At 47.2% G+C, this 17,394-nt stretch overlaps 1 protein-coding gene across 1 annotated transcript in view; it reads right to left on the reverse strand.

Annotated features, from left to right (window-relative positions):
• sema4f (sema domain, immunoglobulin domain (Ig), transmembrane domain (TM) and short cytoplasmic domain, (semaphorin) 4F) overlaps positions 1-13,038 on the reverse strand; it is a 36,347-nt gene extending 23,309 nt beyond the window's left edge. Inside the window, exon 1 of the mRNA XM_029131668.3 lies at positions 12,253-13,038. Coding sequence (XP_028987501.1) covers positions 12,253-12,367 — 115 coding nt within the window. The 5' untranslated portion in view covers positions 12,368-13,038. The remainder of the gene's footprint in view (positions 1-12,252) is intronic.
• Between the last annotated feature and the right edge of the window lie 4,356 nt (positions 13,039-17,394).

Genomic DNA, 17,394 nt, shown 5'->3' on the forward strand with positions numbered 1-17,394 from the left:
CTCCGGGTGATGAGAAAGCCTCATCCTCTCTCTGCGCTTCCAAAGGCAAATATCATTGTCAAAACTACAAGCAGAACCTGACATCCAGTACGACGCTGACACTTAAAACCGCTACATTTCTTTTAATGAATTTATTTTGCATAACTTTATTCATTCATTCATTACCATGTCATGATGTCTGACAAGATAAGACAGCACGGCACCGTTAACAGAAAAGGACCAGGGAAACAACTAGTGTAATCCCCCTTTCACAATCACCAAATGACCTTAAATCCTCTTGTTTACTGTTGAAACGTCAAATCCAGGACCCAAACAATCATCCGACCGATCTCTGCAGAGAAACGAGCGCTCGCACATACAGAAGATGATGACGCAGAACCTGTGCGATTCCAGCTCAGCAGCAGTGTTTTCATCCACAACAAAGCTCACGTGTTACCGGGACCACATCTGGAGGGAGGAGCTTAAGAACTCCCCTCAGAAGGAGAGCAAACACAACTGAAAGCTTGCCGTCGTGTTCTGTAGAAACACATGGTCACTTCAAGGTTAAATGTGTTCGAGTGTTCGCGTGTGAGGGAGTTTGTCAGTTCTGCAGATGAAAGGTCATTTAACATGAACTGAAACTTTCACATCAGATTTGTATGTTACATGTGAGATGTTCATCAGTACAGTACACACACACACACACGCACACGCATGTACAGTAGATGAGCTACTGTAAAGGGCAAGGCTATAAACTTGAGACAAACACACACGGTATCAAAGTTCACGTTTATACGTCTTAAATCTTTGGCCTTTAGCCAGCGTGAGGTTTATTCATTTCATATCATCACACACCTTTAATGGCAGCGCTGTTCGAGCGACAGCAACGATGACATGCAAAGTCACAGAGCATTCAAAATGCAAACCAGTCAGGCTGACTAAGGCGAAGCCCACAGTTCAGTACAGGGCCTGACAAGGAAGCAGAACATGTAAACTAGACGACACATACACAAAGGGAAAAAGCTGAAATGGTTGGTAAACACTTTGGTTTTCTACTAAAACACGAGACATGATTAATGTGACTATTACGTCTTTGCTCAGTTCAGTCTTCCTCATTACCTCATTAACATGTTCAGTGACTACAGCATAGACTGATATTGGTCTGTGCCTTCAAGAGCGGCACAGGTCTCACCTGCACCACTGCATGTGTGTGTGTGTGTGTGTGTGTGTGTGTGTGTGTGTGCGTGCGTGCGTGCGTGTGTGTGTGTGTGCATGTGTGTGTGTGTGTGTGTGTGTGTGTGTGTGTGTGTGTGTGTGTGTGTGTGTGTGTGTGTGTGTGTGCGTGCGTGCGTGCGTGCGTGTGTGTGTGTGCATGTGTGCATGAGTGCGCGCATGTGTGTGTGTGTGCGTGTGTTTGTGTAAAGGTGACTCATGGGCACAGTTGGAGTCAGCTGACTGCAAACATGCGTATACAGCACACTGTATTACGACCACAGAGGAATATACAGAACTGATACCAATGACAAATGTACATTGATGAACGCAGAGTGGTGGCGGCGAGGACCGAGCTTTCACCGAGTTGCACAAGTTTAGGTCTCATAAATTAGCTTTTCCCCAGTATCCCTGCATTCAGTGTTTATTTTATGGCTCCGCATGTGAGGATCCGTCTTCACTGAGTGAGACTGCCTGTAATTGTGTACATACTGTACTGTACCTACCTGTTGAAAGGCACCGTGGCTCATATTTGGTGCTGAGAGGCTTGTTTGCGCTGGTAGCTCCATGGTCTCCATGAGTAAGCCATTAATACTGTTAATCATTCATCAGCACTCACTGGAAACACACACAACAACGCCGGCCTGATTGGATCAGAGAGACTCCATCGGCGGCGGCTCTGCGTGTTCTTGTGTTTTCCATCACGTGTGTGAATGTGCACACGCGTCCACTGCTCGTACGCCTACGCTCACGTCCCTTCAGCACATCCGGCTGCTTTTTAGCTGGATGTGTGCACACTCAGACGGTCGTGAGCAGCACATTAGCAGCCTGTCACCTGGCAGGTGCTTGCTATCAGTCAGAGGGACTACACAAACACACACACAGACACACAAGCCTCGAAAAAACTCATTAGCAAAGTAATTTACATTAGATCCAAACTATGAGCTTATTAGCGACAATCGCACCCTAAATTCCTTCTTAACCCCCTCCACACACACACACACACACACACACACACACACACACACACACACACACACACACACACACACACACACACACACACACTCACAGCTTGACCTCACCCATATGTTTGGGTGGGATAAGTCCAAACCACATCTTAAAGGCACTAAGTCCTTTCATTTAATTCCCTGTTAGTGCACTGACCGGGCTCTAATAACACACAGACACACATTAACAGATTGTTATCCATTCAATTAGTCCAGTAGATGAGGACACTCGTGTGGCTAAACTTAAATTGATGTCGGCACTTGTGTAAGCTATAAATAAATGCACATGCAGATTAGGAGACAATTCTGTCACGCTGGATTTCATCTTTTGTAGTTAATACTCCATTATTGCAGCAAGTTCATACGACTCCCTCATCAGCTGGTCTGTGATTAATTTCATTAAATCATTTTATTAAATGAAAAAGCTGGGTGCCTCGGTGAGTTTGTGTGTGCATTACAGTATGTGCACTGCACCCTCATATGTGAACATGCCTGCTCTGTACCTTCCAACATATTAGGCTGCATGATATTAATCTAATTGAAGTGCTGAGCTCTCATTTCTATTCTGTCCCATGTGGACAGAAGGGTGGTTGCATAGAAGCACTTAAGCTGATGAGACGGCCCCGGACTCCGGCCGCTGTGATGTCATCCTCAGTAAGCGCTCGCTCTGTGGTATGATCTCACATTGGAGTCTTTTAATTATACGTTTCAGTCATAATTGAGTCAGTGTCCTGCAGGTTCGTCGCCGAACTGCTGAGCATTGTGTCTGATTTCACACACTGCGAAACGTCGGAAAGCTTTAGGCTTTTTCTGAAAGCGTCTGAACCCAGCGTTGTGCACGCGTCCAGTGTTTTCTTTCATTTGTAAATGAGTGTGACTGTCAGAGCTTTAATCTGCTCCACCCAAAACACAAGCTGCGCTGACGTTCTCTGACTGCGATGCCACCATCGCCTTCTATGAGGTGCCTGTAATGTGGACATGCTTTCTAGATGAGTGTGATAATGCTTTTAGCAGGCTCCTCCAGCATGTCACACACACACACACACACACACACACACACACACACACACACACACACACACACACACACACACACACACACACACACACACACACACACACACACACACACACACACACACACATTGTAATGCTAAGCTGGAAGATGAAAGTACGCTGTCTGTCTGGCTCTAAACACCCTCTTTCTGTCTTTCTGTATTCCCCCTGGACACACACATTCACCCTCGGTCTCGTTCAGCACACACACACACACTCACATACATGCACAAAGTACACGTACAGTACAGGCACAGCAGACACCTCAATTATGATAATGTGGATCAGCGTTAATGTATCCTTACAGCAGGGCTGGCTTTCAACTATGCTGTGTGTGTGTGTGTGTGTGTGTGTGTGTGTGTGTGTGTGTGTGTGTGTGTGTGTGTGTGTGTGTGTGTGTGTGTGTGTGTGTGCGTGTGTGTGTGTGTGTGTCCCAGACAGCAGGAGGGGAGGGGCAGCTACTGTATCTCATTTAACACAGGTTACTACCTCCAGGGAGGAAAAATGCTGAGGCCTTCTACATTTCTACTCAGACCCCAAAATACACACAAAATCATCCACACCGGCTGGTGACATAAAGGTTTTCTACAGTGTGAGTGCAACAATGAGATGCATGAATAAAGAGACAAGGGATTTCAGAAAGCACTAAAATCAGTGTTTGCTTTAGGAAAGACAAAGTAAGACAAAAGAGAGAAGCAGAAGAAAACAGAATGACTAAAATTGCATTTCTTTCATACAAATATGCAACAAGCAGACAAACAGAACTTATAAACCTAAAATAGGTAGAGAATAATAAAGACACTTGCTAAACCAGTAAAACTTCAGAAATCGTATAGAGATGTTACAATTTCTTAAAGAGAAACACAAACACTAGTGTTAATTCCACTTGAGGTAAGTGTGTAGTACTGAGAGCAGTATAAACAGCATTAGAGCAGTAGAAGGACACGAGGCTCATATGAGAAAGCATCTTTCAGCCAGTTCTCAACGACTGCTCCTCCTCAGAAGGTGTTTCCCACCTCTCATCTCTGCTGCAGCTCTTTCATCGCAGTCCTGCCCTTTCTTCCTCCTCCCCCTTCTCCTCGTCTTCCCTCCATCTTCCTCACCCCCTCCTGCCTCCTTCCCCACCTCTCCCAGACTCCCTCCCTCCCTCCCTGTAATTACCACCTCAGTCTCCAATTAAAAGAAACCACAATAAAGAGAAAGCAGGAGAGGGAGACTGAGGGGCGGGCGAGGGGACGGCAGCCAGAGAGACGGAGGGGGGAGTTTGATGAGAGGTTTGCCCACAGACACACACACACTTGGACCTGCAGAAATTAATATAGTTCCATTCTGTGTATACAGCATATGTAGGTAATGCGTTTAATGTTCTGTATGCATCTGACATTTAAATGTGTGTGTGTGTGTGTGTGTGTGTGTGTGTGTGTGTGTGTGTGTGTGTGTGTGTGTGTGTGTGTGTGTGTGTGTGTGTGTGTGTGTTTCCTTTGTGTTTGCCTCTGCCTGCTTCCTGCCATTAAGGTTTTCGATGCTGCTTCGCTTCCCTGAACAACACTCGCACTCACACCAAATTAAATGCCGCGAAAAGTCGATAGGAAAGGCAAAGATAAAGACACAAAACGGGAGAGAGCAACAAGTTCTGGAGACGACAACAACTCACTATTATACAGTAAACTGATCTATGCACACACACATACACAAGCTCCACCATAAAAAAACCTCACTCCAGCAAAAGACGCTAACAATCAATAAAACCAAAGCAGGAGCGGCAGGAAGCCTTGACCGACACGCTGTCTTTGTGTGTACGCGCATGTGTGCTTGTATTTGAAACGGGCCTCATGTTTGTGCCAACCAAGACGCGCACAAAAAAAGGAGAGCCACGGAAGGAGTGCAGATAGGTGGCTTTGATTCACTAGGCTGCCAAGGCGAGAATCAGCCCAATACACAGAGAGGAAATAAACACGCATACCGTACACACGCACAAACACGCTCTCCTTATCCGTTTAAGCGGTTTTATTTGGAAGACTCATTACTCAGCGTTTCTTGGCAGACAGCGAGCATCTGTGCAGGTATACGCGTTCCAGACAGGAGTCAATGCGCCCACTTTATGAGCAGGTGTGTTCAATTGATCATGGCAGGAAATGTAAGCAGCTCTGCAGGACGCCCCCCGATCACCTGTGGTGCATGTGTGTGTATGTGTGTGTGTATGTTTGTGTATGGGCACGCCCCGCTTCCTCCTATTGTACATTAACTACAGTACACACTGCGTACATGGACACTATGGAATGTTCTTCAACTGCACAGACTAGTTCAACCTGCTGGTCCATTTCTGGTAAAAGGTGATATTCTAGTACATGAGACTGTGAGTTTATCTGCATGGCTGACATATGTGGGCCATTAACGCCTGAATATATGTAACATCTGACATGACACGTGGAATGAAGATGTGCTACAGGATGTCCCTACAAAGCTGCCGGAGGATCCAGTTACCTCCAAACTCACTTCTGACACTGGAATCCAGTTATCACCTGTTCACAGCACCACCAGCAGATGGGCGTCTTACCCACCACTGGGCCGTATCCTGCCTTAATTATATTTCCCACACTGACTGTGTTTACACTCTCCACCTTAGGATGTAAAACAGTGGTGCTACAAGTCCCGATCCGGAGCTACAACCGCGTAACTTCTACTTTCAGACCGCTGCCGTGCAATCGCGTTGGCCCTTCGCTGCTTGTTACTGACATTTGCAGATTACCGAGCCTCTCTCCAGCTTCCTTAATGGTGTATTCACTGTCAACAATCACCGAAATTTATGGAGGCAAAGCAGCCCACACAAGCAGCCCGCGCTGACCGACCTTCTCAGGGTCCGTGCATCTGCTGCACAGCTGCAGCGTGAATGCATTTCACTTTAGCGTTCAAGTATTTTAAAGTTAGCCTAACAAGAGACAAATTATGCTACAATAGAGAAATACTGTATAGAAAATTGTGCAACGAAAAGCTATTTCCTTTGCACATGTGACTCCTTCCAGCTTCCAGCTGTCACCAGGAGTAAGAGCTGGAGCTGCTTACTCCTGCCAGCTGATGTAGGGAGTTTCCCTGAGAAATGAGCTCTGTCTGAACTGCTCTGACGCAAACACTGGGCAACAACAAGCTCATGTAGTTTGATATTCGATAGTAGCCGCTGCAGGCAGATGCTTGTGGAAATCAATATGGAAACCAATGAATAAAAACACGGCGAGGTTTGTGTTTGTGTTCGTCAGTGTGTCTAAGCGGGAAAGAGACCAAAGGAAGTGTAGTAGTCCACTCACTCCGTGTGTGTGTGTGTGTGTGTGTGTGTGTGTGTGTGTGTGTGTGTGTGTGTGTGTGTGTGTGTGTGTGTGTGTGTGTGTGTGTTTCCTTCCTTCGCCTCCACACTCTTCCCTTTGATTTAATGCTGACACAGGTCCTGTACAAAGATCACCAGGCACACTTGTATAGAAACTGAAAATATTTGGGAGAAAAAAAAACAAATAACCAGCTGCAGCTGCAGCCTTGAATCAGTCATCAATTACAGCCATAATTATCTGATGCGCTAATTGTGCAGTGAAATTATGACTTTTTAAGATTAAATTAAGAGTAAAAAAGCGTGTAAAGTGATGTGGAGTGAGGTCAGTGGCGTGTACCTCCACATCCCCGTCTCCTCATTATGATCCACACTCACTCACCTGTAACACACACAGAGCAACACAAAGTGGGCAACGGATGCACAGCCAGATCGATTGTTGTTTTGTTTATTCCTGACTTCCAATCAGTTTAAGCAAACAGCCATCGACTCTCCGAGGATCAGGGTTAAGTGGATGCTGTCAATGTGGAGAATCTGAACCTGTGTGACCTCTGACCTTGTCCTAAACCTGTGACGGCCACACCTCCTGTCCGCCTTTGTCTTCGCTGAGATGAATCAATGTCACCGTGTTTGAGTTTCATGGCTGGTGGTTTGTGTGTCTTTCACCAAAGCTTATCAGATGTGCTTTAACGTCGCACTCGGTGGTTTTAATGCTGAAGCCCATTCCAGTTAGGCGGTAAAGTCCCAGTCATCACCACTGAAAACTATGTGCTCCTAGACAGGTAAAAGTCCTCCAACTCATTCAAGAAGTAAAACTTTAAATTCATAATGCCTCTGGGATTGGCCAGGTTTGATTAAAATAATAAAACAGCTTCACTTTAGCATGAAATTAAATAGAACAAGTGGTAGAAAAAATAAAACAGCGTAGCCTGTGTCTAAATGCTGAAAACTGTTCTGCGAGCATTATAATTGGCTTCTACTTGGTTTCTATCAGATGGAATTTTCACGCAACAGAGGGCTGGAGAGGATGGAGACGAGCGCAAGGAGCTGGAGTGAATCCCAATGAGATGCTGATGGATGCTTCAGCTGTAAACTCCAATGATTTCTCCCAAAGTGCCTCCCCAGGTGAAACACACCGCATGCTAGGCACGCGTAGCACGCTAAAACCCTTTAGACCTCAAGTCCATATTGTTCAGCCGGCTTCGACATCACAACTCAGCACATTCCCTGTGATTTTAATGAACGAGGGAGTGAGAACAAGGCTGGAAAGAGAAATGGAGGACTGAATGAACAACCAACCTACAGGGGAGCATAGCGATGACCTTCAAGTGTCCTGATTTCAAACTCAGACTAGGTGTTGGAACGCTGGAATATGAGAAGTGAACAAGACACCATGAATCCCAAATGTGAAATCCTCCTGGGAATGCCACAACAGGGAATCAGCTCGAGTCAAATGGTGTGTGTGTGTGTGTGTGTGTGTGTGTGTGTGTGCGTGTGTGTGTGTGTGTGTGTGTGTGTGCGTGCGTGCGTGCGTGCGTGCGTGTGTGTGTGCGCGTGGCCTCTGACATCTGAGTCAGTTTGACCTTTACTCTGACAAGCTCGAGTCACAGCAGTGCCTGTGTGGGCTGACCATACACAAACAATGTGGGAGAGTAGATGACATACATAACATAATTCTGAGAGTCAAAGACAATGTCTGGGCTGCACAGAGTGAGCATTATGAGCAAGACGCACATGAGAAGCTAATGAACTCTGCTGACGAACGTATGGAGGAGTGGGAAATATTTTGTGTAGGTCGTCGATGACAGCAGAGGATTTATTCCTCATTCTTCCCTTATTTCCTACGTCCTTATTTCCATGTTGTAGAATGCTTAGCTATTTCAGATCACACATTTTATGATATTAAAGCTATAGACAACTACATTTTATTCATGTGTATATACTGTGTATATATAAAACCTGCCAACACCTGACCTGCTATTGTCAATAGCTTTAGCTCAGTTTGGTGTGATGGAAAGTGCCTAATATTTTTGTTGTTTTGTTAAATAAATGAAGATAGATCATTAAGTATCTATGAAAACATAAACAGATGAAGAGACAAGACGTAACAACAGAAATACAATGTAAGAGCTACGAAACTAATTAATGAAACTGATACTAACTCCTAGACAAGCTACGAGCTAGTGCTTTGAGCAGCTTATGTCTATTTGTGTTGAAACCGCAGAGAGGTATTAATAAAAGGCCATGTTTTCTAAAATACCTCAGCTCCCTGCCATGCACACAAGCTGCAGCCACCAAAGAGCTGGGGGTCTGTCACACAACAGTACAAAAAGAAAAAACACAAAAAGCATCAGCAGGGTCTGAAAAAGAGGAAGGAGACAGACGAGGGGTTAAAAAACAATAGGGGAGAGAAAAGCACAGAGGCTCAAGGAAGAGCAAAGAGTGTTCTCTTGTCTTTGCAAAACCACTCCATATTCCCTGATGGAGGGGACAACAATGCAGCCTCACCCCGAACACTTAAACGACTCCAGTCCACATGGATTCTCCCACACAAAGACCCGTTCAGACAGTTTAGCGGTTGCACTCTTCCTGGCCCGGTCCCCAGGCGTTCCTCTGATTTAGAAACCTCAGAGAGCAGCAAACGAGATGAGGCTGGCTTCAGCGCTGAAGCTTCTCAGAACGTACATGCAACTCCTCAAACAGGTTCGACATTTTAACTGATCGCTGTATAACACAACAACAACAACAACAATACAACTCAACATTTCTTCTCATCCGACACAAGGTAATGAACCTAATTGTTACTCAACAAGAAACACGGAAATTATTATATATTAACAATGTCATATAATAAAGTCAAATTTCAATGCATGAAAATGAAGAAGAATGATTTCACGCAGTTCCCACAGTGAATTTGAATGAATGCAACTATTGTGGAGGTCGTCATCTGTAGCTACATTGATCATGAGGCAACATGCGTCTGGTCGCAGCTGAACAGTTCAAATCTATAAATGAGTAACTTTATCCTTCTGAAGTTGCATCCTACATTTTTCATTCATATCAGATATTTAAATGGTTTAAATTCAAAGCTTTTTAATGCAGGTCTTTTTGGCACAGGTGGAAACATGTACTGTAGAAGACATCGTGGAAAGTGTTGATAGGACTGATCACACGTTCGCTGATCGTCAGCGGAGGACGCTTCCTCGTCTAGTCTCACCAAGTGTAAAGCAACAGTGAAATTCACGCGAAGCACCAACTGGACCGGGCCATAAACACAATGGGTGCGAGGCCCGCCCACCACTTAGCAGTGTGCAGCGAGCTCGGATCGCTTACTGCATTTTCCAGCCTGCTTTGATTAGTCTCTGTTATAAGGGACTCCCATCCACCCACGCACTCACTGTACATAGTTCACCACCAGCCAAGTGCAAATGCTGGCACGGAAACAGAAGAGCTGCGACTGAGCCGGCGGAGTGAGAACCACTTCAGAGGAGGTTCTGCTGAGCTACTGTTGACTGCAAACAAGCGGGGCGGCCGCTGAGGACGGACGCTGGGTGGCCCCAGCGGTGTCACGGCGCCCATTTACCTGCCTGTTTCCAGACGAGGCGAGCTAATCCGCGCCGCCGGGGGCCGGGCCTCCCCAGGGCGCCGGCGCCCTAATGAGTTTCATGTGAGGAGTTTTAAAGCGGCTGCCAGACGGGTGAAACTGAGCGGAGCTGGCAGTGACTCATTACACACATTAAGACGATGTGCATTCAAAGCAAATAATCGACTCGTGCATATTAAACGTTTGAATAACACGCACACGTGTTTACGCGCATCAACATCTGCGCGGCCGCGTTAGTCTTTTTTTTTTTATTCAGATCCCACAGTGGGATGGTCACTTCATTATGCAGCGTGTATTTTCTGTGGAGCAGTTTTACCAGAAGGATGGAGCACCTCCACCCCAGCGTTTCGTCTAACAGCAGATACAGACGCGTCACACGAGCCACATGACAGCGGAATGAATGAGCTGTAGAGGACGGTATCTTCACACTTGTTGAATGGAAAGTGGAGGGGGAAGCCTTCATTTCTGTGTTGAGGCCGACGGCTACCGTGACGTGAGCTTTCACCAGACTCCTCAGACAACATCTAGAGGCTGTGATGGTTGTTGCTGTACAGTACACAAACACCATCACCTGACCAGTCATAACTACTGTTACATAAGAGGCGTACTGCAGTTATCACAACATGCATGCAAACAGGAGCACGAGGACCCGTGGACTCATCCACGGGTCTACGTTGAACGTGCAGCTTCAAATTGACAGAAAATCAATCATCTGCAAGTTTGCGTCGCCGTCTGATGCGTTTGTTGTGAGGCCGACGGGCCCCCGGTTGCGCGATGACACGCATTACACTCGACTGCAGCTTGGACACACAAGGGGTTAAAGCGCAGTGAGTGCAGCGAGGGAGCAAAGCCCATTAACACAGTCAGGTGACCGGGCTACAAGCGGCTGGTCAAGGAGCGCGAGCGGTGACGCAGCCTCTAAGTCTGCGCCTCCTCGCTGCATCTGTGGGCAAACACCACCACAAAAGAGAGGGCGGAGAGAGACAGGGGGGAAGAAACGATCACACGCGGGTGAAGCGGAACCCACGGGGATGAAACAGAAATGTGCCGAATTGCGGTGATGTTGATCGGAGCTGAGTGATGACCCCAAACATTGAAAACGGCCACAAATAGCGAGGCTCCGGCCTCTGAGAGTCACTCTGCGACCGCTGCACTATAAGCTTATTATTGTGTCAAGATGGGTGCCTGCTCCTATTTTACGTTTCCCATTTGAGCTGTCAGTCAGGCTGCAGAAAACAGGAAGGCTGCCGGGTCTGTGCTGGTGACCCCGGCAGCCGCGGCACAAAGAGGGAGCTTGTTAGAGAGCCCAGCTTCTGTTCCCTCACCGCCGCTCGGAGCCGTCCACAGTCTGTGTCTCTCGCCCAACGCTGTTGAATAAGGATGAAACTGTGACGCGCAAGGGTTGACTTCATCTTCCAACAAACCTACAGAAATCCCTGCATCCACTACGTTGAACCGTCCTGGCGCGAGCGGCTGAATCGCTTCCCAGCTCACGCTGACCTCCGGCTTCTCTGCAGGAAGGCGAATGGGAACGACCAACTCCCCACGCGCGTCCATCCCTCCGGCGGCGACGCGCATTTCGCCGAACTGCCCCTTTAAGTGCGAGCGCCGCTTCGTGTCTGGATCGAGTGGCCAGCGCGGCGTTTCTGCCCAATTTGTGCACTTGTCGTCGGCGTTGAGCGGAACCGGGCTGGCACCTGCGCGCCGTGCCAGCACCACCATTAATCAAGGCGCAATACAGGCAGAAGGAAGCCCGTTGGCACCGCGCTCCGAGCGCGTAAAGCGGCGCGTGAGTGCCGCTCGGCGCTTATCGGGGCCAGAGCCTGTCGCGCATCTTCTGGCCATTTTTGTCATAATTTGCCCATTTGCACAACGTGACCGCGCAAAAGTTTGCAGAGCTTTCTCCGGACATGTGTAATTATTATACTGCTACCGCTGTAATCGCGGCGGGTGAAGACACCTGAAGCGTCGTTTTAGTTTCAAACACTCCGGAACACAGTCAAAGTAACCTCACACAAAAAAAAGCGGAAATGAATTTTGAATCATCTATTCCCCGGTCCGGTGTCTGTGTTTACCTTTAGCCTCCAGCTTGTGCACGCCCTCCAGTCCGCTCACCGTGGCCGTCCAGCAGAATCCCGAGAGCTGCAACAGCACCGGGACCACAATTAACATCGCGCGGCCGAGAGGCATCCTGGTTCGGCTCCTGATTCTGGTCCAGGAAAGGAGAAACGGCTCCGTCCTCTGATTTCAACACTAAAGTCCCGCACTAGTGGTTTCAGCTACGATGCATGGTGATCGTGATTTGCACGGCTCGGTCCAGTTGTAAATAATATTAAGTTAGTAATAAAAAAGTGGAAGCGGTTGTTTCTATATATAATAAATGGTTTGAAATATTTTCCTGTTACTGGTTCACGGCTTTACACTAAGCTACACTATGCACAAAGCGCACACCCGTTGTAATATGAGGCTTGTATGCGCTGAAGAGAAGCGACGTGCTGCAAAGCGCGGCATACGTCGATTTAGTGATATATGTGATGTGTTCCGGCGTCAAACTGAGTCAAAGTAATCCAAAAGTAAGATCCGCGCGTGCAGGAACAATGTCCAGTGTCCGGGTTCATAATAAGCTGAAGCCTCGCGCGGTGCCCCGGTGTCTCCTTCGCTCGCCTCTCGCTTTCGAGTGTTCTGCGGAAATCAAAGCAGGAAAAATGGCTCGGATCCGAGAAAAGACGAACAAATCCCGAGGACGCCGCGTTTCGGCGAGGCTCGAGCGCTGCTAATGGGTGCGCTGTGACATAGTCGAGGCTCGCGACCGGAGCTCGAGGAGGTATGTGCCGCCACAGAGAGCTACAGCGCGAGCGCTCACCACCGGAGAAGCGAGGCGCAGCTCGCGCCCCGCCCCGCCCCGCCCCGAAAGCGGGAACAGGTAAGAGAAGGACGTTCTGCGACAGGTGCGCAACGCAGAGACCTTCTAATAAACCAAACGCAACCATGAAATCCTACTGTCCCGCTGACAATGGCATAAAAAGCCTTTAGTGGTTTGAGCGAAACTTGTAATTATAATGAGCCAACGTGAAACCTGCGGAGCTCGCTCCTGATCTGGAGTCTGCCGAACACGTAGGACGAAATGCTGCTTTCAGGGACCACCGCGCTGTAGTGGGCGTGATTGGAGAAGTGATAAAACTGACCTGGACTATTTCAACGCTTTAAAGCTGTCACTGACCTTACAACTCAGATTGGGATGATTGGCCCTTTATTTTTGGGTTTTGCTGAAATATGATGGGAATTAGTTAAACGCACAACAGCTCGAATATAAGTTGTGTTTGACGTAATTTCTCAGAATCAGAATCATTTTTGTTCGCGAGGTTTGCACAAAACAAACAAGGACTTGCATCCGGTCTGACTCCGTCTTTTCATATACCGAACAGTAATTATTTACATACCAATTACAGTTATATTTGAATAAAGTAAATAAAGAATAGAATAAAATAAATTAAAAATTGCACACACGAGTCCTTTCTCTATGCGATGGAGTTCAGCTCGGATAGAAATTTGAAAATGAAAATATGTTCCTGTGTGGTGTGACGTCACGAGGGCGTGGCTTTCAGATTAAAGATATTTAAACAGTGTACTTGAGGTCACTGGTCTGCAGGCCTTAAGAACACTAATAATCCACCAAGTGATTGTTTTTTTGCCATGTGTTGCTCTCTTGCTTTAACACAGTTAGTCAAAAAATAGCTAAAGAAAAGCAGTGAAAGCATCCACACTCTCTTCCTCCCTAAAAGCAGGACAACTAGCATTGCCGACCAACCGATTTCACGGTGCCGGGGTCCAGACATGTACCCTGACTCCCATACAAAAGGGAGAGGTCACAGAGGAGGCCGGATTAAAAGATTCTGTGGAGAGGAGGAGGAGGAGAGGGGTCAGAGGTGAGGGAGCAATCCATAAAGAAAAGCCAAATGGTCTTAAGAAATAAAGGGCGCCGTCTCTAATCGAGCCCGATTAAGCTCACGCTGCGCACGTCACCGCCTGCACGCGGACGATGACTTTTGAATGACTAAACATCGGCCGGCATCACAGTGAATGTCTTCATCGGCGACAGCTGCTGCTGCCGTCGGAGCGCGGCCTCACCCTGCTCCACCCGCGACTCCTGCTAGTGGACGTATTCATCACTGTCAGCAGGGAGGTCCAGCTCCATGTCTGGGTCAGTGACTCAGACTAACTACAGGCCAAACAAATGGCTGCGCTGCTGGAGCCTGTTTCCCATGTTGCCCCCACCTGGACAGGTGATGCCACTACCAAGATGGTTGAAAAACCTGGACAGTCTTCCAGCTAAGACGATCAGACGAGCAGACACAAAGACAACAGTGGCGCAGAAGGATCGATTTAAGCCTTCAAACAACTCCGCGCACACACAGGCTCAAAATGAAACAAAATATTTGCATAAATTGGCATAAATTAAGCAGAAGCACCAATCAGAGGGCGGTGCGGTGTTAACAGGATTGTTACGGCTGCTTATCTATCCCCATATATTAATATTCAGCCTGTGATGTAAGGATGTTGCAATCCGTGACCCCGCGCTCCTTTGGTTAATGCGCGCGCACGTCTCTTTATGCACAGTCACAATTTCTAAATGTGGGTTTGTAACTGTACGGCATGTTTGTGCACGCACGCCACGCGCTGCAGACCGGAGCAGGCGCTGGCTTGGGATGAAGGTCTTATATGTGTGACCCACGCTGGAGGAGCACTGTTCAAAGCCGGGGGGGGGTTGGATGGGGACGATGGAAAGGAAAACACAGAGAGAGACAGACAGCCCAGCTCCTCCTGCAAATTAAATTATATGTCACAGAATCAATGAGGGAGCTGCTCCACGATGCACGCAGACGCCGCCACACACTCATCCGTGTGACTTTGACCTTATTGTTGGGCGTCAAAGGGAGCACCGGACTGAATTTAATCAATTTTTTTAAAAGGCAAATTTATTATTTATTATTTATTCTGTGCATTTAATCCGTGTGCATGTGTGACTGATAAGCGATACATCCACTCGTGCTTTCTAATTCTTCTCCAGCTCTGATGAGTGCAGAGAGTGGGCTCACAAAAAAATGAGGTCTCCTGCCCTGGGGAACACACACACACACAAACACACACAAACGCGCGCACACACACACACACACACACACACACACACACACACACACACACACACACACACACACACACACACACACACAAACACTCATTTAGGTAACAGCTTTGGTTTTCCTAATTAAACCCAAGATATAGACCCCACCACCCCACCCCCCATCTCTGCCTGCACCCTCCAACCCCCCTCATACCCACGTCACTGCTTCTCACCATAATTCCCACCCCCCCGTGTTGCATCTGTACACATTTTCCATTTCCTTCCTGCACCCAAACGCATAAATCAAGCTGTCAATCTAAAGCGGTGTGTAAACACTCAGAGCACAAATCTGTGCTGAATGTGAACATTTCACCCAGTACGTTGGACTTAAACAGATTACAAGTGGAGCGTGGGGTCAATCCCCACCCGGTGTGATATCCACCGCTCGTGTTTGTATCGCAGCTGGTTGGTTGCCAACTGATTTACCCCCCGTGTGTCACCTCTGCTGAGGAGGAAATGGAACAAACAAAACCTTACCCACTTAATCCCCCAACAATGGGCTGTGCTGTTTTATTGAAGGTGTGATGGAAGGGATTCAGGCAGTGGGTCTGCACTGAGACACAGGTACCTGAGCCTGGAGATTTGAAGCAACGCTCCAGTTAAAGCAGTTCATGCAGCATGTATGAGGTCCTGGGTTCAATCCCCAGCATCTCCATTGCTTTTAGTTACTAGAGCTGCACAGGTGTAGGGTAGGTAGCTGCTTTATTTGGTGACTTTCCATTAAAGCTAGTACAGACTTATTACATTATCATTTGAAAAACGAGAAGAGTTCCCTTCATCTGAGTAGAAAGGTGGTTTTGCTGGTTCCTTTTAAATAAAGACATGGGGAGACATTTACACAATGACAGTTCTTTCATTAGGGGGATACATTAGCTCAGTGGTCCTAGGTTTGATCCCCAGCATCTCCATCTATTATCTACCATACAATGAAACAAAGCAGACCTCTCGGGAGGACTTTTCCTTGGATCACACCTTCACCCAACACAACCTAGAAATTATTGCATTTCGTCCAACATTAGCGAATTCCAAGCGTCCTTTCCAGCCGCTCTTGCGAGACAGACTCGCCACGTCTGGTGCAATCAGGCTCGCGTCTCTGCCAAATGATTTTTTTCCCCTCCAATATTTTTCCCTTCCATTGCACCTGCTGATGTGTTGCGACACAATGTCTGGCAGAGGAGACAAAGCCATCTGGAACCGTCACATACAGTATATCCTGCAGCCTCAGCCTCGGTAGACGCGTCTAATGCAAGCACATGTTTAACAGGCACCTCCTCAGCGCTGAGCTGATCTGTGGTACCTGCACCTCTGCTGAGAAATAATGATGTTAAACAATGTTATTTACGCTACACAAACCCACATATACGCGCACGTGGACGACACCTCCATTAAAAAGCCTGGACTAATTAAGGGTATCGTTTCAGTTGTAATTAGCCCGCGTGTCTCTGATGGAGCCATTCTTTGGTGTGAGCTGAACTATAATCATCAGCTTCTTCCTTCAAAGCGTCACTCAGAGCTTTGTGAGACACATGCGGCTGTTTAACAATTACAAACTGCTAAATCTAATTAGCTAATGCTGTGATTCTCAGACAGCGCTAATCGTACTCAAGCAGGTAGTTTTACTGTTTCAATGAGAAACGTGATAGAAACTGCGCATATATACATATATGTATTTGGGGTTTTTTTCTATGAGGCAAATGTTTATCAGGTAGTAGTCACGTTTATATTTGTGTGCATGCGACAGATGAATCATTTTCCTGGAGGCGACACTTGTGGCAGATACACCCACAAACTCACACATCAACCTGCACGTTCATCCAGCTGGAACTACGATGAAAGAACAGCATTAAATATAATTACACGTGCCTCATATCAATCTCTTGGAGAAAGGTAAAAGGTAATTACCCAGAGTTTCTTCAACTTGAATGTGTCATTCTGGTAGATTGACTGCACAGCAGATGGTGCTATCAATTATTGAGCCCGTGGAGATGAATCTGGCCTCAGTCAGATTAAGTAGATTATGCCAACACCGACTCCC

Source organism: Betta splendens, chromosome 2 (assembly GCF_900634795.4).
Source record: "Betta splendens chromosome 2, fBetSpl5.4, whole genome shotgun sequence".
Classification (NCBI taxonomy): Eukaryota; Metazoa; Chordata; class Actinopteri; order Anabantiformes; family Osphronemidae; genus Betta; species Betta splendens.